At 40.6% G+C, this 27,569-nt stretch overlaps 1 protein-coding gene across 1 annotated transcript in view; it reads right to left on the reverse strand.

Moving 5' to 3' along the window:
- Positions 1-26,082, reverse strand: part of ATRX (ATRX chromatin remodeler) — a 157,537-nt gene extending 131,455 nt beyond the window's left edge. The window contains exons 1-6 of the mRNA XM_075184434.1: positions 25,863-26,082; positions 14,506-14,618; positions 14,327-14,379; positions 10,831-10,880; positions 1,863-1,984; positions 1,131-1,250 (exon numbers count right to left, since the gene is read on the reverse strand). Of these exons, the coding sequence (XP_075040535.1) occupies positions 1,131-1,250; positions 1,863-1,984; positions 10,831-10,880; positions 14,327-14,379; positions 14,506-14,618; positions 25,863-25,882 (478 nt within the window). The 5' untranslated portion in view covers positions 25,883-26,082. The remainder of the gene's footprint in view (positions 1-1,130; positions 1,251-1,862; positions 1,985-10,830; positions 10,881-14,326; positions 14,380-14,505; positions 14,619-25,862) is intronic.
- Between the last annotated feature and the right edge of the window lie 1,487 nt (positions 26,083-27,569).

The raw sequence follows: 27,569 nt of genomic DNA on the forward strand, positions 1-27,569 counted from the left end.
TTCATTCACTTAAAGCTACATATGCAATTACGCCACCCCCAAGAATTGACCTGGGAGCGGCCCTGGATGATGACTGGACTGATATCTGAGAGAATGCCACCTCCAGTTCAATTTGTGCAAAGATTAAAGAGAACGTATACAAAATTTTGTTTTGATGGTAATACGCCTAAACTAGGCTGAAAAACATGCTCCCTGACCCCTCCAATAGATGTTGGCAAGGGTGTTCTTTAAAAGGAACGTTCCTCCACATATGGTGGTACTGCCCAAAACGCTCACGTTTCTGATTAGACATCAAGAATCTGATCTTTGTTGTCCTCCAACTCATCATTCCCATTGAGCCTAAATTTTTCCCCCTAACCCTTGAAATCTCTTCTGCTACTCATCAGAATAAAATCGTTTGCCACAAAGTCTCAGCTGTCACGAGTCAACTTGTTGCTGACTAGAAACACTCTACCCCTCCGACCTTCCAAACCATCATTAGCCGGGTCTGGCACTTCCAACACATGGAATTCATGACTAGGATTCTCAGGAACTCGTTTAAGTCCTTCAACAAGGTCTTGGGTCCCTGGTCATCTTCTTACACTCTAAGTCACCTTTTACTTTTCCGCCCATTATTTCTCATTTTCACTTAGTAATCCAGCTGAATTACAATTTTTCACCTATTCTTTTCCTCTCTAACAGTCTTAGCCACACCGTTCCTACCCTCTGCTCTTTTCCCTTACTATCCTCTTTCTTATACCCAAGATCTGGTTGTTCATCTTTTATAGATAAAATAACTTTTTTTGGGGGGGGGGGGGTTATGTTGATTTTGTCTTTTATCCAGCTTTCTTGATTTTATACTACTATTATTTTGCTTGTACTGTTTTGACCTTCAATAAAAGAAACTTTGAAAAAAAACAAAAACACAAAGATGCAGGCAGCACATTACTACAATTAGGAGCATTACTACAATTAGGAGCATACTGTTTGTATATGTGAAACCATGAAGAAGGTATACAATTTATTTTACTAAAATACGTAAAAAGTTTGTCACTGTTGTACCTATAAACCACAATAGAGATTTTGAAACTCTGTATTGCAAACAAGTTACAATATATGGTTTAGCAAGGATGACATTTGTTCACACATACCCGGGCGTTTCTTAGGTAAAGGTAGATCGGGTTTAACTTTACTTCGGCTGCGAAATTCTGGTCCTTTGAAATCATCTTTGTCTTCATTTAGAACGGGCTCTGGTTGCACCACAATAGTACCTGCAAAGGTTACAGTACAAATATAAAATAAAAATGTTTATTTTTTCCCTAGCATTTGTTAATGTCTGGCCTATTATTCCCATCAAATAGAAACAAACATTTATTTAGGATCCTGCCATAATAGCATAAATGTCTTTAAAGTAGTACAAACACGAAGTACAATCAATCCATCCTCCTTGATCAATAGGTAAGCTATATTTATAAATTAGCTAGTCTGTAGTGGGCAGAAGCCAATGTCAACTTAATAAATATATTTGCATAAGGAGAGCTATGTTTAAGCCCATGACCGTCATATATGCAATATATTCTACTGGAAAACACCTTCCTTTCAGGGTTTATGTTCATTTAAGTAAAAAATGAATGGGGGCCAAAATAAAATAAATAACATGACCGGGGGGAGGGGGAAGGAGTACGCAAGTTTGACCAATCAGGATACATTCAGCCATAGAATGTTACAATGCATGGGAGGCTCAAGAAAATACATATAATATGCATCACTGGTTGTTCCAGCACATTAAAAAAATTATACAAAAACAAGACCAAAAATTACATCAGGGTGCAGGAGTGCGTTTCCTGCACACCCTTGCTACATATGGTTATTTATTTACGTACCCAAGGGTAAACTTTCCATATCAACTTCGTGATCAGAGTTTTCATTGGAAACGTCAGCAATTATTTCTTCAGGTTTTGGCTCTTCATCAGATTCCACATACTTTGTTACAAAGCTAGGCTTCCTAATAAAACAACATCATGTGAGACCAAACACTATCACTACATACAGAAGCCTCTTCAAGGCTGAAATTATTTCTCCGACGATTAAAACTGGATAAGATTAAAAATGAAAACAAGATTGTTGCAACATTAAAATAATTTTATAATACTGCTAAAGTGTAGAGACTCCAATACTAATCACAGAAAACAAGATAACCAAAAGTTTACCAACTTGTCTGCTAACGTACTGAAAGACACTGTCTGGTTAATGATATGTGTAAAAGCTCTCAGAAGCTTTCATTAGTAATTATTTCAAAGTTCTCAAATATCTTTAATTATGTTAAGTTTCTGAAAAAGTTTGTATTCATGATTGACATTAGTAGCCATGTCATGGGAAAAGAGGATTTATGTACTTACGTTAAATCCGTTTCTCTGATTCCGTCTGGGGGACACTGCTTACCATGGGTTGTGGAGGGAGCTTGGGGAGTTGTCACCTAACTAGTTAACTTTTAGTACTGCCGACAGACCCCTCCCCTCTACAATCCCCCTGCCACTTCCTGTCAGTTAATTAAAAAGCCCCAAGGAGAAAAGGCCAATCAACCAAAAGCACACAGAAGAAAAGCAGAAGGGAGGGATCGCAGTGTCCCCCAGATGGAATAGGAGAAACGGATTTAACGTAAGTACATAAATCCTCTTTTCTCTTTCATCCAGTCTGGGGGACACTGCTTACCATGGGGACGTTCTAAAGTAGCCCCCTAAGGGTGGGACTACTCTGAAAATCCCGCTCGTAAAGCATTACGAGCGAAATTTGCATCCGTAGATGCAAATACATTAAACTGGTAAAATTTTGTAAAGGTGTGGACAGAGGACCAGGTGGCTGCTCTGCAAAGCTGGTCTGCAGAAGCCCCATTTCTCGTTGCCCACAACGCCCCTACCGATCTGGTGGAATGGGCCGTAAGTCTCTCCGGCACAGGACGGTTAGCCTTTATGTAAGGTTGCTTAATGGTTGCCGTAATCCATCTTGCAATGGACTGTCTTGAGACTAGCATCATAAAGAACAAACAGAGAATCAGTACGTCTAATCTGAGAAGTTCTCTTGACATAAATGCAGAGAGCCCTAACTTTTCCATAGACTGTTGATCCGAATGGGAAGTAGATCAGAAGACCGTAACTACAATTTCCTGGTTCAGATGGAAAGCCGAAACTACTTGGAACGAAGGAAGGGAGGGTTCTTAACACCGCTCTGTCCTCGTGGAAAACCAGATATGGTTCCTGACAAGAGCTCCTAATTCCGAAACCCTACGTGCAGATGCAATAGCCAAAAGGAAGAGGACCTTCCAGGTCAACCACTTCAAATCTGCCACAAGTAATGGCTCAAAAGGAGGCCCTTTAAGCATATCCAGTACCAGGTTGATATCCCACGGTGCTGTGGGCGGAACATAGGGAGGCTGAATATGCAAGACTCCCTGGAGAAAAGTCCTAATATCTGGTAAATCCGCTAATTTCAGGTGAAAAAATACTGACAGAGCCAAAACCTGAACTTTTAAAGAACCTAACCGAAGCCCTGCTTCCAGGCCATCCTGAAGGAAAGCCAACAAGCGAGGGAGGTGAAAAGAGGACAAGTGACATGTCTTATTTCGCACCATCTGATGTAGGCTCTCCAAATCCGGTGATAGATGCGAGCTGAAACTGGCTTTCTGGCTCGCATCATAGTATTCACTACACTAAAGGAAAAACCTCTAGCCCTCCAGAGGCTGGCTTCAACAGCCATGCCATTAAACTGAGCAGAGGTAAATTCTGGTGACGGAAGGGACCTTGCAGAAGAAGGTCGTCTCGAGACGGAAGACGAAAACCTTGTCCTTCCGCCATAAAGATTATGTCCGCGTACCAGACCCGGCGCGGCCATGAGGGAGCTATAAGAATTACTTGCAGACCGCCCTGCCTTACTCGTCTGAGTACGCGAGGAAGCATGGGAATCGGAGGAAACGTCCACTGCCACCGCTAAGGGGTCTCTTGCTCTTGCGCAAAACCTGTGAACCTTTCTGTTGTGTCTGGAGGCCATGAGATCTATGTCTGGAAGACCCCACCTCTGAATCAGAGACTGGAAAACTTCCAGATGGAGTGACCACTCCCCCGGCATCATCTGGTGTCGACTTAGGTAGTCGGCCTCCCAATTATTTATTCCTGGAATGAAAACTGCCGATATTGCTGGAGCAAATTGTTCTGCCCAAACCAAAATTTGAGCTGCAATATTCATTGCAGCTGCACTCCTGGTTCCTCCTTGCCTGTTGACATATGCCACGGTCGTGGCATTGTCGGACTGAACTCTGACAGGGTGGCCCTGAAGGAGGGACTGGGCCCCCCGGAGGTCCAAAAGAATAGCCTTCAACTCCAGCACGTTTATTTATAGGGCTGATTCCTGAACCAACCAAAGTCCCTGGAGCCGGAGGTGCAGAATTACCGCCCCCCAACCTTTCAGGCTGGCGTCCGTCGTGGCTATGATCCATGGCCATGGAGCGAAGGACCTGCCAACTGTCATGTGATCCTGAATCAGCCACTACTGAAGCGATTCTCTCACCCTTGGAGATATAGAGATCCTCTGGAGATCCAAAAGTAGGTGGGATCCCGACCATTTCGTCAATAGATCCCATTGAAAACAACGAGAATGGGCTCGACCGAAGGGGATGGTCTCTAGGTAGGCCACCATCTTTCCCAACAGCCGCATGCACAAGTGCATTGAGGGGTTGGGAGAGGACAAGACCTGAGTTGTTATACTCAGAATTGAACTGATCTTCTCGACAGGTAGGAACACCCTTTGCTGGCTGGTGTCCATAATAAGCCCTAGGAAAACCATGCGTTGACACGGAACCATCTGGGATTTCTTTAAATTTATTAGCCATCCGTGGCCCTCAAGAACGCCAAGGTGAGGGATAAGTGATGACGTAAGCAATTCTCTGTGGAGGATTTGATGAGCAGGTCGTCCAAATAAGGCACGACCTGAACTCCCTGAAGGTGAAGACATGCTGCCATAACTGACATGATCTTCGTGAAAACCCTCGGTGCTGTTGAGAGGCCGAAGGGGAGGGCCCGAAACTGATAGTGGAAGGATCCCACCGAGAATCTTAGGAGAGACGGATCGTGGATCCAAATGGGAACGTGGAGGTATGCGTCTTATGTCTATAGACGCCATAAACTGATGCTTCTCTAAGCCGTTTATCACCGACCTTAGGGATTCCATCCGAAATTCGTCCACCCTTAAGTGCACATTGAGGCCCTTAAAGTTTAGGATGGGACGAAAGGAGCCGTCCGGCTTCTTGACCAGAAACATGTTTGAATAAAACCCATGTCCTTTCTGGTAATCTGGAGATAACTCTTGCAGATAACTCTTTGAGAACCTGCAGGTAACCTGCAGATAACTCTTTGAGAAAGAAGAGAGGCGACACAATCCTGTATTGCCTGCCTTCTTGATGGATCTTGGGGTAGCGGAGTTAGGAAGAAACGATGTGGGACCGGGCCCAGCAGGTTTATCCTGTACCCCTCCGATATAATACCCCGAATCCAAGGATCTTGGGAGGACGCTGCCCACTGTTCCTGAAACAAAGACAGCCGTCCCCCCACTGGTGCTCCCTCCGGAACAGAGTGGTCGTCAGGACGCAGGCTTCTCCTGGGTCTTAGAGGCCTGGCGGCTAGCTGCAAACGAGGATCTTCCCCTGGCAGAGGAGCCTCGAGAATTTGGGTGTCTGCCTCTAAAGGACTGTCCTCTAGGTAAGGAGGTCCCCCTGAAAGGGCTGACGAAAGGAGCCGACCCGAGGGTTTCGGCTCCTGCTAGGGAATACCGGCAAGGAAGTGCTTTTGCCCCCTGTTGCCTGTGAGATCAGGGTATCCAATTTCCGGGCCGAACAAACCTGCTGCTGAAAAAGGAATGGTTTCCACTGACTTTTTTGATTCCGCATCTCCTTCCCAGTATTTCAGCCATAACGTTCTTCTTGCTGAAATAGATGCAGCCTGAATAAAAGAGGATACAGCTGCTGAGTTCTGGGCCGCTTCATAAAGGTACCTCGATGCCTCCTTCAAATGCAAAGCCAGGGGAAGTAAATCAGAGTCCTGCAAGGCCTCTGCCAGCTGGTCTGCTCATGCTTCCATGGCTCTAGCCTCCCAAGCTGAAGCAAATGTGGGCCTAAAGGAAGAACTTGCAGCCGCAAATATATATTTTAGCTGGGATTCCACTCTGCGGTCATTGACATCCTCTAGAGATGCAGAACCTGGAGCTGGAAGTAAAGTGTGCTTGGCCAATCGGGCTATTGGAATATCCACTTTTGGAATACTCTCCCAGCGAACCACATCTTCCTCCTGCAATGGATACAGGGAAGAGAACCTTTTGGGAACAGAGAACCTCTTATCAGGCTGTTTCCAGGCTCCTTCTGCAATATCCTTAAGCTCTATGGAAAGGGGGAAAACGGATAGCCTTTCTTTTGGCCTACTTAAATAGACTTCTGTCTCTAGGAGTAGGATCCTCCGGTTCTGGGAGGTCCAACGCTTGTCTCACTGCTAAAACCAAATCATTAATAAATTGGCTTTTAGAGCTTTCTTCCTGTTCCAAAGGATGAACCTGGTCAGGATCAGAATTAATTTCCCCCTCTTCCTCTGAAAACTCCTCAGAGTCTGAAAGGACCATAAGGGTATTATCAGATCTAGGCCTCCTTCTTTTAGCAGGCGGAATGTTTGGGGATTCAAGTAACTGGTTTAGTTTATCCAAACCCTTTATAAATGCTGCAGACCATGCCGGTTCTGTGGGAACAGGGGCTTGGTCTGTACGAGAAGAGGAAGGTCCTGGTATAGACGTTCCAATAGAACCTGTGGTAACAGGGAGGCCCAACTGAGTACTAGTATTATTAGCCACCGAAGTAGCCCCAGTAGATAGCAATTGATTAGATTGAAAAACCATCTGTGCTAAAGAGAAAACCGACTGTGACAGGGAGGTCACCCAGGCCGGTTCCTCCGTCAGTGGGGCTGAAATATGCTGGGCTTGCGCAGCGGGGACCCCTGCCTCGCAGACAGAGCAGAGCGCCAACGGGTCCTTCTGCCCACAGGGTAATTTTACATTACATTTAGAACATGTAAAATATTTTGCAATAGGGCCCTTTCCCTTATCTGACATTTCTTAATAAAGGAAGGCACACCAAACACACAGACTTAAATTGTTAAATTTAGCTGAGTAGAGAGAGAGATATAAATGTGTGGAAAGAAAAGTGTAAACTACAAGTAATCAACTAATCTAGATATAAAAGTTGTACTTGTAAAATTTTAAACACGAAATAATACTTAAGCAAGTAGGAGAACTATAATATAACTCCTACTAGCCCACTTGTACACAGCAATACAGAATATGTGTTTAAATAAATCAGATACTTAGTCCATAGGCCAAACAGGGGAGAAGTCCAACAGCAGTATCCTGGTGCCTGCTCCCTCAGATCTGTTCTCTCTTCCCGGGCTTCTCCTTGGCACCAGAAGACTGGGATAAACCATCTCTCTCTCTGGAAGGAGGGGGAGCTCTATGTGTTAGCTCCCCCCCTTCAGTAATGCTGCCTCTGCAGCGATTCTGTGTCTGAATAAAAAATTAAAAGTATTATGTGGCAGAGTAGTGGAGACCTCCAGGGGAGGTCTCAGCAGCGGATAATACCAGATGCCCCCTCCTATGTATGAGGGGGGATCCTGGTATAGCCCCCTTCTCCTCTCCTCCTAATCCAGGATGGCCGCCGTCAATGCAGTATCCGATAACCGGCGCTCTATGCCTGCAGTGGCAGCGCCGGTTATCGGGGAGGCTCCAGGAGTGACAGCGGTACGTGAGACCGCTTGTCACTCCTAATTCAGGCACCAATTTCTTCAATCTCCTCCTGTCCCTGTCAGTGAGAGCCGCTGGCTCTCATCTGACAGGGTAGTGCCTGCGCTGTCCTGCTGCGAGTGTGTTCTCTATATTAGAACACATTCCAGCTCTGCCACCTGTAAAAAAAGTTAAGAATAAAATAAAAGTTAAAAATTACCTACAGTACTAAAACACTGCCCAACTCCATGGGCACCTAAAAAAAACTGACAGGAAGAGGAAGAGGCAGGGGGATTGTAGAGGGGAGGGGTCTGTCGGCAGTACTAAAAGTTAACTAGTTAGGTGCCAACGCCCCAAGCTCCCTCCACAACCCATGGTAAGCAGTGTCCCCCAGACTGGATGAAAGAGAAAATAGCATTTCTAAAAACAGACTGAAATCAAATCGCTTAAAACTGAAACACAAACTTTGGTTGCCATCTGACAAACAGGTTGCTAAAGATTGACATTCCTTAGTAACCGCTTTTTGATTCTTAAGAAATTAATGGTAGCCCTATTTTAAGAGGGAAGCACCCTCTTTCAAAGGATGTTACCCCGGTTTATTGCCTGCTGATTGTTTTGGATCAGCGGGTATTAAACATGTAATGAACCCAAAAGTGCTCAGCACAGGAGTGAGAAATGCCTCAGCAGTGAATCCATCCATAATCACTGTATACGTTTTCAATATGTTTAAAACCAGAAATAGAATAGAGCATGTTACCCATTATTCATGTTCTTGCGAGACTAGAAACTATTGATGGAGACGTTATTGAACTTCAGCACTCAAGGCCTCTCTCTCTTTCTGGCAATGTGAATGAGAAAATGCTCTGGTGTAAAGAAACAAAGCACTGGCTAATAATCAGACAATCAAAATAATGAAACTGTTCCCAGACCTGAACATATGCTAACCTACAAGTTCTCAGTTCCTAAGATTAGGCACTAGAAACATTTTTGTTAAGTCGTCCATACCTCATGCACAAAACTTTTTTTCTTCTTGATTAATTAAGGCTGAAATGTTCTACTGGGGAAGCCTCTCTCACTAGCCTTCATATTCTTTATCATTGTACAAAATGCACATCTTCAGTACTGAAAATACAGATATTCCTCAAAGGACTTGTTAGAGGTTAATTTTAGATCGTATGTAGGCGACCTAATTCGCAAAACCTAAGGCCTACCAGGCTTCAAATGGAAGAGCTTAAAAGGACAGTTTGACATTTTTAAAAACGAGTCCTATACCTTCTTAGCTAAAACGTGGCCCCTGTTATCTGGGCGCCCATCATCTGCATTGTTGGGAGTCCATAATAAAATGTGGCCTTCATGAAAGCGAGGTCTGATTTGCAATTAGGCCATAACCAAGCACTGAGCTGACCCCACTTCTTGCTGCATTACCACAGTGCAGAGAGTGTTCAACTACAGGTTATTTTGCTAGAATTCCTTGTATGCACCAATGTGCAGAGCCATAAGAGGTAAATGCAGTCTCAAAGAAGCCACTAATATATTATTAAAGGTAGCAAGACTTGAATGCCTGTTGAGGATCCAATGCTCAATAACCCTGTGTGAAAACCATACTGTGTGGGTTTGAACACAAGGACACTTGCCTCTTCCTGTGTATCGAACTGTCCTCCTCTCGCTGACAGTTTATTCTAATTTGTACGCTTGTTAACATATATTATATTCCATGAGTATCTAATGTTATTGGTTATGTTAGATTTATTCTAAAATGTCGCCAGGTGTAGAAGTTACTCATGGATAAGACAGAACAGAGGATTGGGCTAAACAATGAGCGTATACAAATACTATCTCAACTTTGTCATTTAGTCTACAAGGTAATCACATAACAGTACCCTGGACAATACTCGTAGGCACCAGGAAAGCAACAGTCCCCAGCCCTGAGAGGGAGAACACTCCAGGGTTAGCCCCATAATCATCATTTATTTATATACTACCAGCAGATTCCGTAGCGCTTTCCAATTGGGAACAAACAGCACCATCATCTGGCCACCTAATACAAGCTAGCTACTACCCTAATACACACCCCCCCTCCATTAGCTCCATCACCGGGGGAACAAAAGGGGGCATATAACCTGTGACTTTGGTCTGCCTAGGTGGGATCGGGTGTCTAGGGACTGCGATTCCATCACAAACCCTGTGCTTGCAAGTCATTTATCTGCCTGGTAACCGTATTGCTATCTACTGAATAAACTGCATTTTGGTTGCAACAAACTGCCTAGTGACATTCAGAGAACCCACCAGGATATACGGCCCTCACACCAGGTCTTAATAGAGCACCAGCATCTCAAATTCAGCATGTGACAAAAACAGGAAAATATTTACTTTGAGCACTATGGACCAAGTTCCATTTTGCAGTTGTGGCCTCATCATCACTATTAGCTGAGAGGATGGCACATCAAGGTCTGCTGCAGAAGCCAGACCCATGAAGAATTTGGGCACACCCACTCCTAGATCAGCTAATTTGTTACATTACAAATCTATACACTGGTCTCTTCCTGAAGTCCCCATTTTTAGCAGGTTGAAATGGATCATCAAAATATAGAACGCCTTGCTGGACAACCAGAACAACAAATGATACTGACCAAGTTTCTAGCACAAAAACACTCGGGATGCAGTGGGGAGGTGGCAATTGTTAATTTTTGGGGTGCCTAACTGCCTGGCATGATGAGGTGGAGTCAATGTTTCAAGTGTTTTGCCAGCAGATGATGTAAAGGGAAGACTCCTGGCATAATCGTTTGATGCAAAGAGACGGGAAATAGCGAGACTGGGTGATTAAGACAGAAAACAGACAAAGTCAGAAGTATGGCTACAACTTTGTGTTGTGATCAAGGTTGTTTTCAACATACAAATCTTGCTCACGAGACATAAAAATAAAAAGAACTAAGACAGTATTTTTACTCCATACAAAATTAGTGCTATATCCTATTTTTATTAAGTCTTGTGTTAAGTGAAGGAAAATGAATAGATAGTTAACTTTTAATTCATGTCAATCTGACTTACCTTTTGGAGCGAGATGTTCCCAACAACTTTGCCTTTTCTGAAGAACTTCCCTAAAACAGATTAGGTGTTGCAATTTATAGATTCATTCAGCAGATGAAGTTAGTAAATCAACATAACACTGCAAGGACAGGCAATTTCAAAAGATTTTGTTTTGGGGGTTTTTTTGTTTTTTTAACTACATACAAGACTAGGCTAGGGCTAGTTTAGTTGTCAAACCCACGATGAAGAGGGAGAAATATATATATCAAAATCTTAACTTGGAGATTAAGATTTATGAAAAATTATTTAGATGATAGGCAACTGAAGAACAAGCAGTGAACTTACAAACTGTACATTTTCAAAACAAAAAAATTATTGTTTAATGCAATCTCGCATTAAACAAAATAAATGTAAATATAATCTCGCAAAATAAAAGCAACAAATGTATAAGTGATCACTCAAATATTCATTATGTACCACATAATGAATATTCATTATGTGGTGCAGTCTGACTGCAGAGAGTGCAGTGAAAACAAAGAAAATTCAAGGACCTGGCCATTTTCAGATATATAAAATGTCACCATAATGTCACCATAATGCTTTGGAAGGCAGTTTATACACACAAAAACACATTCCTCAAAAGCTTTATCTACGAACTACGTGCATACTGGTGTCTGTTTATCCATCATGCTTACACAAAGATGGTTGGTCTATGGATGGACAGACCACGCAACCTGGCTCAGATAACAGGATACTGCCAAGTAGAACATGTCTAACTTTTTGATTTCATCATTTCAACCCACTGCACACTGTCTCTATTTTACTAATTTGATTAATTTAAAAACACTACACAGCTTTTCTTTGGTCTAAAATTTAAATATATATTTTTACACATCAAAATTCATTTAGGATCCAAGCTGATAGATGAAGTTCTCTCCTAGGAAGAGACTGTACCCTTTCAAAGAGTTGGTTCTGGCTTACTGACAGAAGGCAATGATCATTTTAATTCCAAATATTTGGAAGAGTTGGTGCAATTGTAATAAATGTACAACCCAGAGCTGCATTCCAGAAATAGGGCATCTAACATTAGAGAAACACTGTTGATCCAGAAGAAAATAACCTTCTCTATATATATTTCTGCACATTCAATTGAACTGTCCACTAATTAAGACAAAAATCTACTAAAAAGTCCTGTCTTCAGGTTTAGCTTTCCATTCTGACAAAGCTCCAACACTGATAAAATATTCTCTAAAGCTGATAAATGTATATATGTTAGCATATCCAAAATAATGGTATATTTCCCATAATTGAAATCTCTTTATTCTACAAGTCCAGTGAAGAGTTCACTCCTTCAGAAATTCTCAAAATGTTTCAGGTTCTGGCCCTTGTGATTAATTCTTCCACTGAACTAACATTGCTGTCGATATGGAAAGTCACTCCAAACAAACGCACATATGAGATATGAATACTTAAGAACATATAATTGTTTCTCTCTCTAATAAGATGATCATTGAAGTATGGAACAATGTAAACTGTATACTTTCCAGCAAAAGATTCAAGAACTTCAAGCATGGTGATCATGAGGTAGGTTTCGCTGGTTTAGTTTAGTAGGAAGAAGATGGTAAACAACAAGTTACTTGAATTAACCATTATGTATGTTTAAGAGACTTAAACTTCTTGGAAAAGTTGCAGAACCCACTGTATTGTTATTCAGTGAGAGATGAAGAGTCCACATGCACCCAACAAAAAAAGTACCAATCTTAAGCTAAACTGTAGTAATTTTTGCTTGCCCTCTGATAAAGTTCTAGTGATACAACTCGTAGGGGGGAGTTCAATTCCCCCCAGAGTATCGCAGTGCTAAACCTATTACCATTATTATGGTAAATATAACCTGGCTTTCTGTAAAATCCACCATTGACACTACCGTAATAACTGTATTTAAGCGCCATAATAACGGTAATAGTGCGCAAGCCACGTTACTTTTTACAGTAAAGCGGCCAATTGAATCCCTCCCCTTAGGGACATGGTCTGGCACACTGCTAACACTGCAGCGAAGGTCTGCCATGTTATTGTATGGCCCACTCTGCTGCATCTTCAGCTGATGTTTGCCTTGTGTGATTCTGCTGGTGCTTCAGATTGTTCATTACAACATATGCCCAATATGATGGTACACATTGGTTGTTTTCAAATAAGCTGCTAAATAAAAGGTTGTTTTAATGCACTATGGAGCACTCACTTTCTTTATGTTTCCAGAATTCCTAAAGCTTGTGAAGATTTAAAAGAGGAAGACGACCAGTTAAGAGTCATATGTCTATTCGTATATATAATGTGCAACAAAATTTACAACTCTTCATTGGAAATGCTCAGGGTTTGGTTTGACAGTGGCTAGAGGCCGCTAATGCCAGGATATCAGACTAGTTTAATTTTTGTTGGGTTTTAATGTAGACTCTTCTGCACCGCACTATACTTTTATTTTTTTTATATAAAAAAATTAAAAAATAAAATAAGAAGCCTACATACTTTAAGGCAGAGAACTCATTTAATATATGGTCAACAGGAACGGTTAATAAATACCAAAACATTTCTCACATTAGTATTTTTCTGTCTAATCACAAACTCAATCATGGAACATTTCAAGAATGGATCATGTGACCACAAGTGGGCAAGGTCTTTAGTATATATACACACACAGAGCCAACAAGAACTAAGAACAAAGATTTAAAACAGGAAAAAACAAAACACCTTGTACACCTGGACATTTAGTTTCCCTGTGGTCAAACTATGTTCTGTCTCTTGGCAGCAGCACACACGCAAGTGTAATGTGCCTGTCTGAACGAGCTTTAAATGGATATGGGGCATTAGCACATATTTTTGCTCTTTCAGTAATAAGAGCAAAAATATCCTTTTTTTTCCCCAACATTAAAATCCTTAAGGAGCAAATGATCGATTAACACTTCAAATGGCTACACAGCTCACATAAAACCACTTCTGTGTACATTCTTATGCCTTATACAAGAATCAAAGTAAACATTTGTACAGATTGATTTGATCATATACAGCTGTCTAGTTACAGAACAAGCAAGCAGCCAACCTTTTCAATAAAGAGACTTTCACCCGCAAAAGCATGATTAAAGACTTGCTGGTCATCACATAAGCCAGGTGACATGACCAGGCAGTTAGAAAGCCATTAAAATTTGGAAAATAAATTTGGTAAGATAGGTCAATATGTCCAATTAACCTGCTAGATGGGCTTTGACAGAAAGTTCTGAATGTCATGCAGAATCACTAGCGTACAGAACCAGTGGAATCAGCAAACTGCAGTTAATGTCATCCACAGTGTGGTGACATTCTTGGAAACAGCAAAGCCCTTAAACATAGCAAAAATATATGAATGAATGCCTTCTCCTGCACGTGTCATTGGGTCTTTACTACATCATTTATAATCCTTAAAATTCAAATTACACTGAATATATGAAGAAAACAAAAAGTACATAGGATAAGAATTCAGATATAGTACCTCTTCCATGTTGTTCTCCATTGGATGCAGTCTATTAACAGACTTAGACTTGGCTAGAAGAAAGAAACAGGTAAGATTAGTTGTACAAATGTACATTATTCCACTTTACGTTTTTAGAAACACAGATTGCAATGTATTCAGGCCTTCATCAAAACAAAAAATCACCACTCCCAACTCACCTACACTCTTGCCAACGGATTCTCTTGTAGGAGAAGTTGTGTCCTCAGATTCTTCTGAAGAGTGAGCTAAATATTCGTGAAGCTTCTGCACCAATGTATTCAACTTGCTTTCACTGGGGAGGGGGGATAAGGAAATCACTTAATCCGTTTGCCTCAAATGACATCAATACAGGAGAACAAAAATATATTTCTCAATTATCCAATCTGAGGGACACTGCTACCATGGGGTTGTATGAGGGCGCATGGAGTTGGCACTTAAATTAATCTGAGGCTTGTAGCGGATGCAGAGGGGTAGGGTCAGCAGCAAGTTTAGTTGATAACTATTTAAGTGACCAAGGAGTTGGGATGCCCATGGTTCTTGCTGTTTTAGTAATCATGAGCTACACATATATTGATTGTCATAAGATGATATAAAGACAGGAGGAACCAAAGTTAGTGTCACACTATGACCACTGTCACAAAAAATGTGGACAAAAGCAACATAGCAGCAGCGTATGAAAACATCTAGTACATTGGGTATAGCATTCATTGTAATGAGGAGGAACAAGATGTGCTGGTACACTTCATGAAACGAAACCAATCAACAAATGTGCTGTCCTGGCCTTCAAGAGATAAGTGTTCTATTCCTTTTATTCACGTCCTCTGTGTAACGAAAGTGCCTACTACCCAAGGCAGTACTGGAAGGCAGTATACACTTTCTGCTGATACGGTAAGGAAAATTACAGACCGTTACAACAAGTTCCAAACAAAGGAAAAAATAATGAGATTGTTGACTCAACTTCAGTTATAGACGAAAGTTATGTTAAATGTTTTAAATTTCATGGTTTCTTGTGTTAATTATGTATGCGGTACAACAGTAATCGAACATCAATTCATTATTTTTTTTCTCCACTATGAAACAGAGTACCCTGCTGATTTTTCTTTGTGGTAATAATGTATACCTTTGTTAAAACACCACAAAAAAATGGGATCCCTAATGTCAATTGAAGCTAGCATTTTTAATTCTATTTGAAAAACGTGTTTTTATCTTAACGCAAAACATGAGGCAGATAAAAGTAATTTGGTTTGGATTTTGGATTCGGGAGGAAGTGTTACCTTAGGGGTCCAAAGTTTGTGGCGATTCCTTAATAAACACCCATGATACTTCAAATAAACTGGATAAAGTAGCCGCGATTAGTAAATTTAATCAATTGAAAAATCAATTTTTAATCAACTAATTGTCAGTCGAGATATTTGGCAGAAAGTTGTTTTGACATCCTCTCGACTAAAAAAGTTTAAAAAAAAAAAATCTGAGATGGGTGGTGGACATTTCATGTGTTTTGGGTGATCTGATGTGGAATGACCCCCATGTGATCACTGTCAAAAGCAGCACAGTGAATACTGATGAACTCTACAGACAGCAAACAGACCCAAAAAGTACTAAACACGACAATAAGAATTAGTACAACAATACAAAATGATATGGCATTTTTTCCCTCTAATTAAAATGTAAAGTAAATTCTATTTAAAGAGCCCAAATCACCTACACCAGTGATGGGCAACTAGACACATGTGAGGATCTCCACAAAGGCACATTAAGTTTAACTCAACTCCAGCAACTTTACATCATTCATTCGAAAATGCATCCACATGCTTCAGAATTCCACATGCATTCCAAAAGTCAACCCCCCTCCTAGAACTCTGCACATCTCCCTCTCAGACCTCCCCACAATTACCTGAACAGCCAGAGCCCAAAGAGGGAGGGAGGATGTAGTCCAGAATGCACTGCACTAACTCCTCCCCCTCCTCTGACCGGATGTGTTGCATGGCCTCCCTACAGTGTGCAGGTCACATTACAATGAAGCCAGAAGTATCCAAACCAAGTGAACATTTCCACATTTGTCCAACATCATTCCATTGTTGGTCGTAATTTTTAGGAAGTTTATAAAACCAAAACAATATGATGTGCTTTCGTAAGATCAAACATGATCATGGGAGAGTACTGCAAGTTAATCGCATGACAATACTGTAGAGTGTACCTAGTGTAATAGTTTGTAAAACCAGATGTCAACTAGCACAGTCAGTACATTTGCATCCACTGCCAGTAAAGTCGTTCTATGGGGCATATTAAATTCTTTGTTTTCCGCGCCGCAGAAAAACTATTACGTCAATACGGGCTGAAATCCAGCAAGTAAATTATCGTATTAACTGGTTTTCCGTGCACGAGACCGCGAGATTTCCGGCGTTTCCGCCGAGAATTGAATATGCCCCTATATCTGCAAGAAAGCGTTAATCAAATGCATCTCACTGGCCAACATGATCTAAGATCTGAAATCGACATTTGTCCTAGGTGCCGTTTCATGATCAACAATATTTATAAAATACGTAAGGGAAAAACAAAGTACCTATTCCTTTAAAGATAGTTCAGTTAGCGAGTACAACATATTTCTGCAATTTCTTCTGAAACGTTATCAGAGTAGTTTGCTCACGTGTAAGTAATTTATTTTAACACCCATTTTTCTGAGCTTCATAAAAAGGGAAGACAACAAAATCATATTTGAAAAACACTGCTAATCCAAAATCTTAAATGCAATCGTTCCAACACCAATACTATTAAAATATACTCTCCATCTAGACACCTGTCCCGTAACCAAATACTTTTATATCAAAATGACCCAGTAACAGATTTTCTGCCAGACTAACACACACTACTGCAGAGCTCTTAGTCTAACAAGAGAGAAATGATCAAAATGTCTACTTGTTAAACTAAGCTTAGCAAGAACCAGGAAAGAGTTAGCCTGGGTACACACTGGAGCATTTTCTTCCAATAATCGGGCAAATCAGCCGACATACGACCATTCGGTCGGAAGTTGGGTTGGTGTGTATAGTGACACAATGGTCGAAAGTTGCTCCATTGTTGACTCATTTGGTTGGTCATACGGGTTAATATTTTGGCTCATTTGGTTGGTCGTACGGGTTAATATTTTCCGGCCAATCCACCTAATGATCATGTAGTGTGTAAGATTCTGATCAATCCACGAGCAACTGCCGATAGTTTCTCAAGCTGTGACTCCTTTGGGGGGTGTGTGTATGTTAATTTCTGATATCTATACCAGTCCCACATGGTACAGTGTCTGCATGTCACTCATTTGAAAATAAGGTGCTTCTAACGGTAAAGCAATAACAGGTGTCTATTGCATTAATGCGTACAGCATATGACTGCCATTTTAATTAGAAATCTTTGTCAGTGTAGTGTTGTAAAAAAACAAGGTTTCATTTATATGTGTCTTGCTTATGTCTGCCTCCTGAATTATAGCCATGTGTCACTTTTTTGTACACTCAATACATATTAATAAAAATGCAAAATATGTATATTATGTTTCCGTGCACAATTATACACATTTTTGTATACAACACATTTTGTGTTTCCTATAGTTGTGTATTTTATATATGTCTGGTTGCATATGGGGTGGGTACTATTGAACATGTTCTGGCCTTTATTTACATTTCTTGGGGATATCATTACATGAACCTCATAAGTCGTTTCAGTGTGTGCAAAATTCTAATCTTTGCTCACGACAATATGGCTGTGAAAAGTCGCTGCCCGGACAGTCTTTCATTAATCGTCTAAACCATGACTAGTGTGTACACATTAATTATCCGAGCGATCGGACCTTCATTTGAAGGTAAAGTAATTGTAGGTAACACGTTGGTCTGAAAATTCTACAGTGTGTACCTAGCCTTAGCTAGCCTGTTTCAATTTAAGATGGTTCTCCTCGCTGTTGAAGCTTGTGCTGCCCTGGGAGAAAATACACAGGCAGCACAATTTGGTACATTTTCTCTTACAAACTAAACTTTTGGAGAAACTTGTCAAGCCCTGACTTATGCATAAAGACAGTCTGATTTGGCCATACATGCATGTGAAGGACAGGGTCTAACAAAGCTACACTGGCACGGTTGGATGAGGAGTGCACACAGTCAGAGAAAGTCACCATCCTTCCGCATCTACCATCCACCTTATTTGGCATCTAATAGATCCTCAATGGATGTAGATCAGGGCTCTAAAAAAAATCTGAACAGCAGTCCAAACTGCAGCATGTTGCGTGGGTTAGGGTACCTGTGCAATAGAAAAGTCTGATGTAAAGGATGGCAAAGAGAAAAGGAGATACAGAAATTACAAGAGCCCAATTTGAAAAAAAAAAAATATGGTAGCCTCCAGTCAGCAAAAAAGGGGACAGCATTAGTAGATCTGGAGTTTGCGTGTATTCCAGAATTCCCCTTGACGGATCTTTTATGGATACCTGTTCAGTGGAGACCTTGCCGGCCCTTATCAGAGATACATTGACTGTGTGGGATCGGTTATGCCGGAGTACCGAGGGGCTGCTGCGTCCTACGACGGGTGTCTCTCTACAGGTGGTCGCCAAACAAATACCAGACTTGAATCTGGTTGGATTGGTAGGGGTATTCAGACTCTAGGACACTTGCTGGACTCGGGTGGGCTCTTCTCCTACTCACACCTCAGTGCTCTATGCCCAAAGGCGACTTTTACAAATACCTCCAAATCAGGCATCTATTAACTTCCCTACCGTTGAGTATTCCGGCAATAGGCCCTCCCTTAGCCGGGTATTACTCCCCATTAACTAAAGGTAGTAGTAGAGCCAGTATTACCCTCTGGTATAAAACCTTATTGGGTCTTGATATCGCTCCTAAGTCTAAATCTCAGATCCAATGGAAATCAGACCTTCAGTTAGATTTGTCAGAAGACTGGGAACATATTTTTGCCAACTCCTTTAAAATGTCCAAGTGCCTTAACCATACTGAGATGCTGGTAAAATTATTGAATAGAATGTATGTTACCTCAGACAAACTTCATAAAATCTGGCCTTCCATATCTCCACTATGTTGGTGTAATTGTTCTGAGCGAGGTGATATTTTACATATATTTTGGTCATGCCCTGTAGTAAGGCCTATATGTAATAAAGCCTTTCAATTGATAAGCTCAGTCCTTCGTCACTCGGTCCTCCCCACACCAGAGTTAGCCTTATTGCAATACTATCCCCCCTACTCTTCCCAGTTGGGATAGATACGTGACAGGCCAGATATTGATAGCAACCAAAGCAGCTATAGCTCAGGCTTGGAAGCAGCCTCTCCCCCTACCCTGGCCAAGGTGATCTCAATTTCGAAATGGAAACCCTGGGTGTCCCATATTCCCCGTCAACATCGTCTCCGCTGATTAACTGGAGAGCCTGGCACAATTATGTGACAGATGGGGAGGGAAATCCATCACGTTCTCTACCCTCGCCCTGTAATGACGCTGGTGAATGATCTTTTGTTTGTTGGTGTGTAAAGTATTAGTCAAGCCTAATGTATACAATGAATAGTCAGATACATTTGATTTTGATTCTGTATGTTTTCAAGTGCATTGTGTTTGTGTTCCATCCCCTCTATGTACCCTGTCCCCCCTTTTTTTCTTCTGTACTCCCTTTGAAAAACTTTAAAAACCAATAAAAATTGTATTAGTTTTGAAAAGAAAAAAAAAAAAAAAAAAAGGGGGACAGCAGAGGAGGTGTTAAATCACAATAAACTAATCACTACTTTCACTGAGTGAAGCAGTTTCCAATTAAACATGCCCTCACATACAGCAAAAACAGCTCCCCACCAGTACCCTCTCCCATCACCTGAAGCAGGGGGCCAACTCATGTCACAGCTCTCCACGCTGCAGAATTAAATTTGTCAACAGCTCTACAGTCACGGCCAAAAAGTTTTGAGAATGACAATTATTGGTTTTCAAAAAGTTTGCTGCTTGTGTTTTTAGACCTGTCAATAAAAGCCTTTGACACTTATGAAATGTTTGTAATTTTACTTCAGTATACCATAGCAACATCTGACAAAAAGGTCTAAAACCACTGAAGCAGCAAACTTTGAAAACAAATATTTGTGTCATTATCAAAACTTTTGGCCATGACTATAACAGAGCAATATGAAATCTGTTGTGGATAGTCTAGCATTGTGTTGGTTTTGCACACAGCATTCATGCAGGTGAACGAACAATTTTGATCTGTGCCTCTGAAGGGGTGCAACTCCAGATTTACTGTAATATGGTATACTCAGTCAGTTATCAGCAGTTCCACTAATGTTAAGTTGCCCTTTCACTTTGTAAAGATCATTTATATAGCGTAACTAATTCCGCAGCGCCGTACAGAGAACTCACACGAGTCACTGCCCCAATAGAGCTTAAAGTCTAAATTCCTCAACATACACACACACAGTCTAAGGTAAATTTGATAGCAACCAATTAACCTACTAGTATGTTTTTGAATTGTAGGAGGAATTGTGCGTAAAACCCACGCAAACACACAAACGCCACACAGATAAGGCTACGGTCAGGAATTGAACTCATCCCAGTGTTTGAGGCAGAGGTGCTAATCACTAAGCCACCGTGATATGACTTTTTTTAAATAATGGGTCTGATTGCTATTTTTAGCACCTGCTATACTTAAACAGCAACAAAGGATTTATATTACACAGCTCAATAATATACCAAAATTAACTAGTGTTTATACTTGACTAAATATGTCCATCATGCTCGATGTCACTCCTCTATAGTGGATTGCAATGTTGAGAGATTCTTTTAACATTACTCTGAAGAAGCAGACTGGCTCAAGAGCTTGCCGATAGCTTTCTGTGATATCACTAAGAACCTGCGTTAAATATATTGTTTTAAAAAGCAAGGTATACTGGTATAGGACTCAAATGCAAGGAAACGGATTTAAAGGAATGTCAATTTTGCTTTTCAAAAACAGGACACAAAACTAGGATAAAATATCCATCAGAAAAGATACACAATGTGAGGAGATATTGGAGTGAGTGCTCCTTTTTAAACTATTTTGCCTGCTGCTCCTATGGTTTTATTAGAATTAGAATAAATGAAAATGTATATGAAGGAGCACACTGTCTTACAGAGCATATAGGTGATGTGTTTAACAACTAATATGTGTGAGAGGTGATGTTTTTACCACTAATAGCTAAACTAACTACTAGAAGTAGAACCAGAAATTTTGATTTTGAAAATTTTATCGTTTTAATTTTTATTGAAACATACTGCTGTGTTATATATTCTCGGAGAGACTCCTCTTCTGGTTAGCACCATGGGGTTTTCTGGTCCAAAGAGGAATTCTAAAAAAAATCCTCAGACTCCTGAGAGATCATTCTTTGTTATCTTGTACCATTATGTTATTCAACAGGGTTCTAGATATGACTTGTAATTTATCAGCATGTTGTTCTGCTTAGGAAAAAGAAAGTTTGATAGTTTATAGCAAAAGTGTTTCTCGTTTTAAGGTTGGCATACCCTTACTCTGCCCGTTTACTTTGGGATAGTACCTTTTTGAAGTTTAATAATTGGATAAAACCGATAATCATACATTTCTGTACGCTAATACCGGATTCGATTTGTACGCAATCGAACAATTATCTTTAGCAAATAACTTGAAAATAAGTTTAATCTATTTATTTCTGTTAATATAAAATATAATGTGGTGAAGAAGGTAATAAAATGTTTCCAACATGCTAATTACAATGATATTGCAAACGCTAGGTATAATATTACTTTTCATACACCAAATATTCCAGAGATGCCATAAAAAGAATCAGTTTATACAGGTCCAAGGGCAGGAGCCTGAGGAAGGACATCTGGCCACACATGGAAAGATGACCCCCCACCTCAAGCAACAATGACCAGAGGAATCAACCAATGGGGTGTCGAGTTCTTAGGCGGTCATAACCCACTGACCTATGGTTGTGAACCTTAATATTGTATATTTGTATCTGTGTGATATACACTGTAGTCTTAAGAAGCAGTGATAAGTTTTTCATTTCTGGCTTTAGAAACCAAAGCCTTTTTATAGAAGCTTGTTATTGGTGCCGAACATGCAGACGTATGCATGTGATACTTTACTCTAATCTATTTCGCGAATAAAACTCTTGTGCTTTGGAACCACAGCAATCACATCCGAAAATTTTTATTTGATACGAAACACTGAACGTATCAACCTAAACGAGACTTTTTGTATTTGTGCCTTTATTTCTTCCAGATTTTGGCATTTCTGTCACTGTATGTTTTTGTTGAATGCTGGTTTCGTTCCTCATCTTCGTAAGGTCCTCGTTTTTCTTTTCTTACACATATCCTCCTTCAATCTATCTTTTCTACTGTTTGTTATTACAATCAGTTTCTGATAGGTACATGGAGTGACGATATTAATGACATATATGCATTCCCCTGTAAGAAATTAAAGTAGCCCTGTCCCCATGCAACAACACATTACACCAGTGGTGGGCAATTGGCAGCCCGGCAAGACTTCGTCTGTGGGCCCCAGCACTTTTCTCCTCTCTGACTTTTTCTCGGTTTTCTGATAAAGTTTTATTCTCTGCTTTATAAGAAAGCAGAAAATGAGTCAGAGCTGCTTGCACATCACATGACCTCCTCTGCACATTGCAGGGAGGTCATGCAGCACATCCAATAGGAGGATGAAGTGCAGTACTTTCTGCATCACGTGCTCTCACTCCTTCCCCTGAGGGCCTTGGAATAAAGGTAATTATTTTGACTAAAGGTCACTAGATTAGCTAGTAAATGTAAGACTCAGAGTGGCATGTGGGGAGCCATGGGCAGTATATGCTTCTATTTGAAAGTTGATATGCCACACATGCAAACCTTGAATCATTTCAGTATGCCCACTGCTGCACTATGCAGATATCTGAAGAGACAACATATAAACATGTTACATTTAATGTGTGGTATGGCGATACAGTATATACAACTTTTTATGTCTGCAAGAAATATTTAAAAATAATATTTTCACTTGAAATCCCTTGCACTAGCAGGACTGTGCTTTGAAAAACTTTCTGTGATAAAAGTAGTGACTAGCTTTTTAGCGCACTAGCTATTACATACGATTATTAACATGCCTTTTTACTTAGTCCATATGACAGCCAAAACCCAAAGCAAATTTGCATGACAACTGATGTAATGTTCTAGAAACCAAACAGCCAATGTGCCTAAAATTACCTATTTTTTGGAAGTTATATTGATTCACCGCTTTCCTGGCTGCAAAATGTAACTGACTAGCTTGTCAATTATTTTTCCAGCATCTGGCATAATGCATTATAGCAGGAAGTTCAAGACAAAGTGGAACAATTTTATATCTAATTCTCAAAAATAATTAGATAACTACATAGCAATGGGGATTTTACTCAGGTTGTACTATTAAACGTGTACTTTCCAAGACTGGCAGGTTTGCTTTGAGAAAAGAAAAAACTAGGATATTAGAGTACCTTAAAATAATTGGCTCTCTCGTGTAAACACAGGCTGCTATACCAAACACACTTCTAGAAATGACGGCAGGAAGCAGTGTAAAGTAACACCTTAAATGTTGACCAAACAGACTTAAGTTTCTGTCCTCTTTCTTTTACTTTACATCATTAATTTAACTGTTAATTCAATTGTGACAATTGTCCTGGACAGCACGGAAACAAACAAAAAAAAACTGTTTTTGAGAATTGTCACCACAACATCCAGCAGTTTAAATGAATTTGTCTTATGGCATCATGCAATGTCATCAATGAGTTACCAGTTGCACACAAACTCCAGGAGGTAAATGCACTAAAGTGCGATTTCCACAAATCGCTGACATTTGGCGACATTGCCGGCTAAATATAAAGCAGCAATGTGGTTGCAGGCAACTTGCCTTTAAATTTGGCTGCCTATGTCGCCGAACATCAGAGATTTGTGAAAATAGCATTTAATACATTTACCGCCAAGACTGCTTGGTCCAGAGGCTTCCCAGGGAGTGCATGTTTCAGAATGGTCAGGAACACACAGTAGTTCTAACAGTGTTCATCTAGTTGATACCATACCATATTTCCCAACCAAAGCACTGGATACGAGTGTTGCAATTAATTATGGTACTTTCCATATAAATGTTTATTAGAGCCTAACTGGAGATAAGGATCAATAAGTTCAAATATAACCATGACAATTTGTTTAGTATAGTAATTCTTCCAAACTACAAGAGTAATCCCATGTATGAGGGACGGTTGTTTTAAAGCAATTGCGAACATTGTACCATTTTATATGACTGGAGTGAATGATTTTTATTTTCTTCTGAGCAGTGAGCCTGGGTAAACACTACAGGGTTTCCACCCGATTATCGCGCCAATCACACGATAAATGACTTAGTTCTGATATTGCATTAATGTGTACACTCCCACGATCATGGTTTATTGTTCCAAAGCACATCGTAGATCTTGATTTGATATTTTAAATGGATTAAAAATCTCTATAAACGATGTCAGGCAAATTCTGAAGTGTGTATGCACTCACAACTAGCAGTGCAGGCAGATCTCCATAGAGTTTACTGAGTCACTATCTTTTCAGCAGATGGTTATAACAGACGAAGAGCACAGATCTAAAGGTAAATCTTGTAAAATGCTGGTTGGGACTTTCAGTCGCTGGTAAAGTCAATAACAATATTGCATTGAGAGAAATTTTCTGTAGTGGGTACCCAGCTTTAGCAGAATCAATTACAGAGCCAAATTCAGTCAAATACTATCCATTTATAGAAAATTACATTAAAAGCACTGTAAATATAGAACCAGTTTCCTCAATCAGTGTGCCGCAAGCAAGACTGTACTTCATTTGATGCTATTTCCATTGAAACAGACTCCAGACTGGTGGTACATATACTAGTGCACATCACTTTGTAAAGTATGTATTCTTCCATTAGAAGAACTATAGTGAGGACACCTTGGCTCCTGCTGCAAAACAACCAGAGCATTGGTAGGCACCACTTGCATATCTCCAACTGCTGTCGAACTACAAGACCCAACACACCCTTCCAACTCTAAACTTGTAGCTCCACATGTTGGGTATGGCTAGTGTACATTGAGGATATTGTCCCATACAACTCCCAGAAAGACAAGCAAACTATTTATAATAAATTAAAGCCTCACACCTTGAGAAATAAGTTCTTCCCCAAACAAACACCATGGATCAAATTCCCAATACCAAGGAAGGAAAATAAAAATCACGTTTTTGCTAAAAACAAAAACCTGTTTCCACTGTACCCCGAAATCCATGCATTACAATAATAGTAATTTTCTATATTTCGTTGTATGACCATTGGTAGGACTGCAGGTTAGGGTTTCCACGGAGACACAGCCATATCCAACTCTGGGAAAGGAAAAGGCCGTAATCCGTAGAGCCCCTATGTAGATGTGACATGTACGGTGCGATGCCGTGATATCAGCCTCGGTGCCCGGTGACGTCTGGAGAACTAGCTGTAATGTGCCATTATATCTAGGGGATACCCGGCTTTGCGGCCTACCTCATGGACTCTGCTGTCATCTCTCTCTTCGGCTCCGGATTACCGCTCGGCTTCTCTCTCACCGACGGCCGTCCATTCCCCAGGGTTCCGGCGGGTAGGATGGAGATGGTGTAGGGACTGCCAGGTGTAAATCTCCTCACAGCGGTGAGGCCTCCAAGCCGTTGCTAACGTGACTAGATTGAGCGGCAGTGCGGTGCTGTGGCCTAGCCGCTGCCTTCCCCCCCTTTTTCCCTGGGAGCCGCTGTCTTTCCCGGCCGGCCCGCTCCTCCCCCACCTACCAGATCACAGATCTATTACTCGGCGAAGAACCAGAAACAAAGCAGTTACCGCCATCTTGTCGGGGGAGGGAACAAGAAGACGCATTGAATTGGCGCTTTCTTCCCCCACCCACACTGCTGTGCGCTGATTGGACAGACATTGACCAGGAGGAATTTTCTGACTGGCTCACATCGCGGATCAGGGAAGCTGTTGCTTGGGTGAGTGACGTCACGATGTAGCACAAAATTGATTGGAGCAATAGAAGCCACCTCTCTTTGTTACGGCACAAAGGACACTTCTTATTTTCATACCCCTGAGATACTTGTGGATGAGAGTTCATTTGCATTAGTAACTCTGTCTGGATGACTGTTTTCATTATTATTTAGACACTGTACCATACCATTCTCTCATGGGGTTTGCTCTTTAATATGTCAAATCACAATGTTGCATTTTAATATTTATATTTTAACAAAACAAAAAAGTAATGCAGACATAGACCAACAGGTCCATAACATTTTTCCATTTTCCATCCACTTGCTAAACTGTATTCTTTACTAGTAGACCAACAGGCACTCATCACTTAGTGACTTTATTGGTGCTAAGTGGCGGGTTGTGATCTAGACTAGTATTTTAAATAATGGACTTTTACAGTGTTGCCAGAGTTTTTAATGATTACATGTTGGACTGGGGTATGCAGGACCTACAGATAAAGGCAGTAATAATAGCTTATTGTACAGTCAAAATTTAAGGTTTCTACTTGTATGACTGTTCAAGCGCATCAGGGGAAAAAGCAGGATTATTGTAGGGGGGTTTCTGTATGTTTGACTTTGAAACAAAACAAAGAAAAACACGGATGCAGTACACCTGAAATACTTTTTTGCGGCTAAATTGTTTTACGTATATAACAAATACTGTTGAGTCCCACACTATTGCTTATTCACATAGTCGTATCTAATAACTAGATTAGACTAATATTATATTTAAAAGGGTAAAATATGTTTTCCCATACTATACAATACCATTTTACTTGTAGTGAAGTTAGCTGCATCTGCCACATTGTGTATTTCAGGTATGGACTGTGCTGCAGTAAGCAGTGTCGTAACTAGACATTTTGGTGCCCTGGGCGAGACAGGGCACCGGTGCCCCCCATCTAAGTGGGAATGGCATTTGACAAGTGGGTGTGGCAAACCTAATGTGGGTGTGTCCAGCACTTTACTGAAAGAATTTGTGTATATATATATATATATATATATATATATACACACACAGTGGTGGGATTCCAATAAATTAACAACCGGTTCTCTGCCCTAATGACTATTTAAAGCATGCTAAAAATATATAGTGATAGGTATTATGCAGTGGTATTGTGTGTAAAATTTTTTACAAAATTGTCTTGTATATAAGAGCTTATGAATTTATATGTAAATTGTCACCACTTCTTCAAGTAAT

The sequence above is a fragment of the Mixophyes fleayi genome, chromosome 9 (genome assembly GCF_038048845.1).
Source record: "Mixophyes fleayi isolate aMixFle1 chromosome 9, aMixFle1.hap1, whole genome shotgun sequence".
In the NCBI taxonomy this organism is placed as follows: domain Eukaryota; kingdom Metazoa; phylum Chordata; class Amphibia; order Anura; family Limnodynastidae; genus Mixophyes; species Mixophyes fleayi.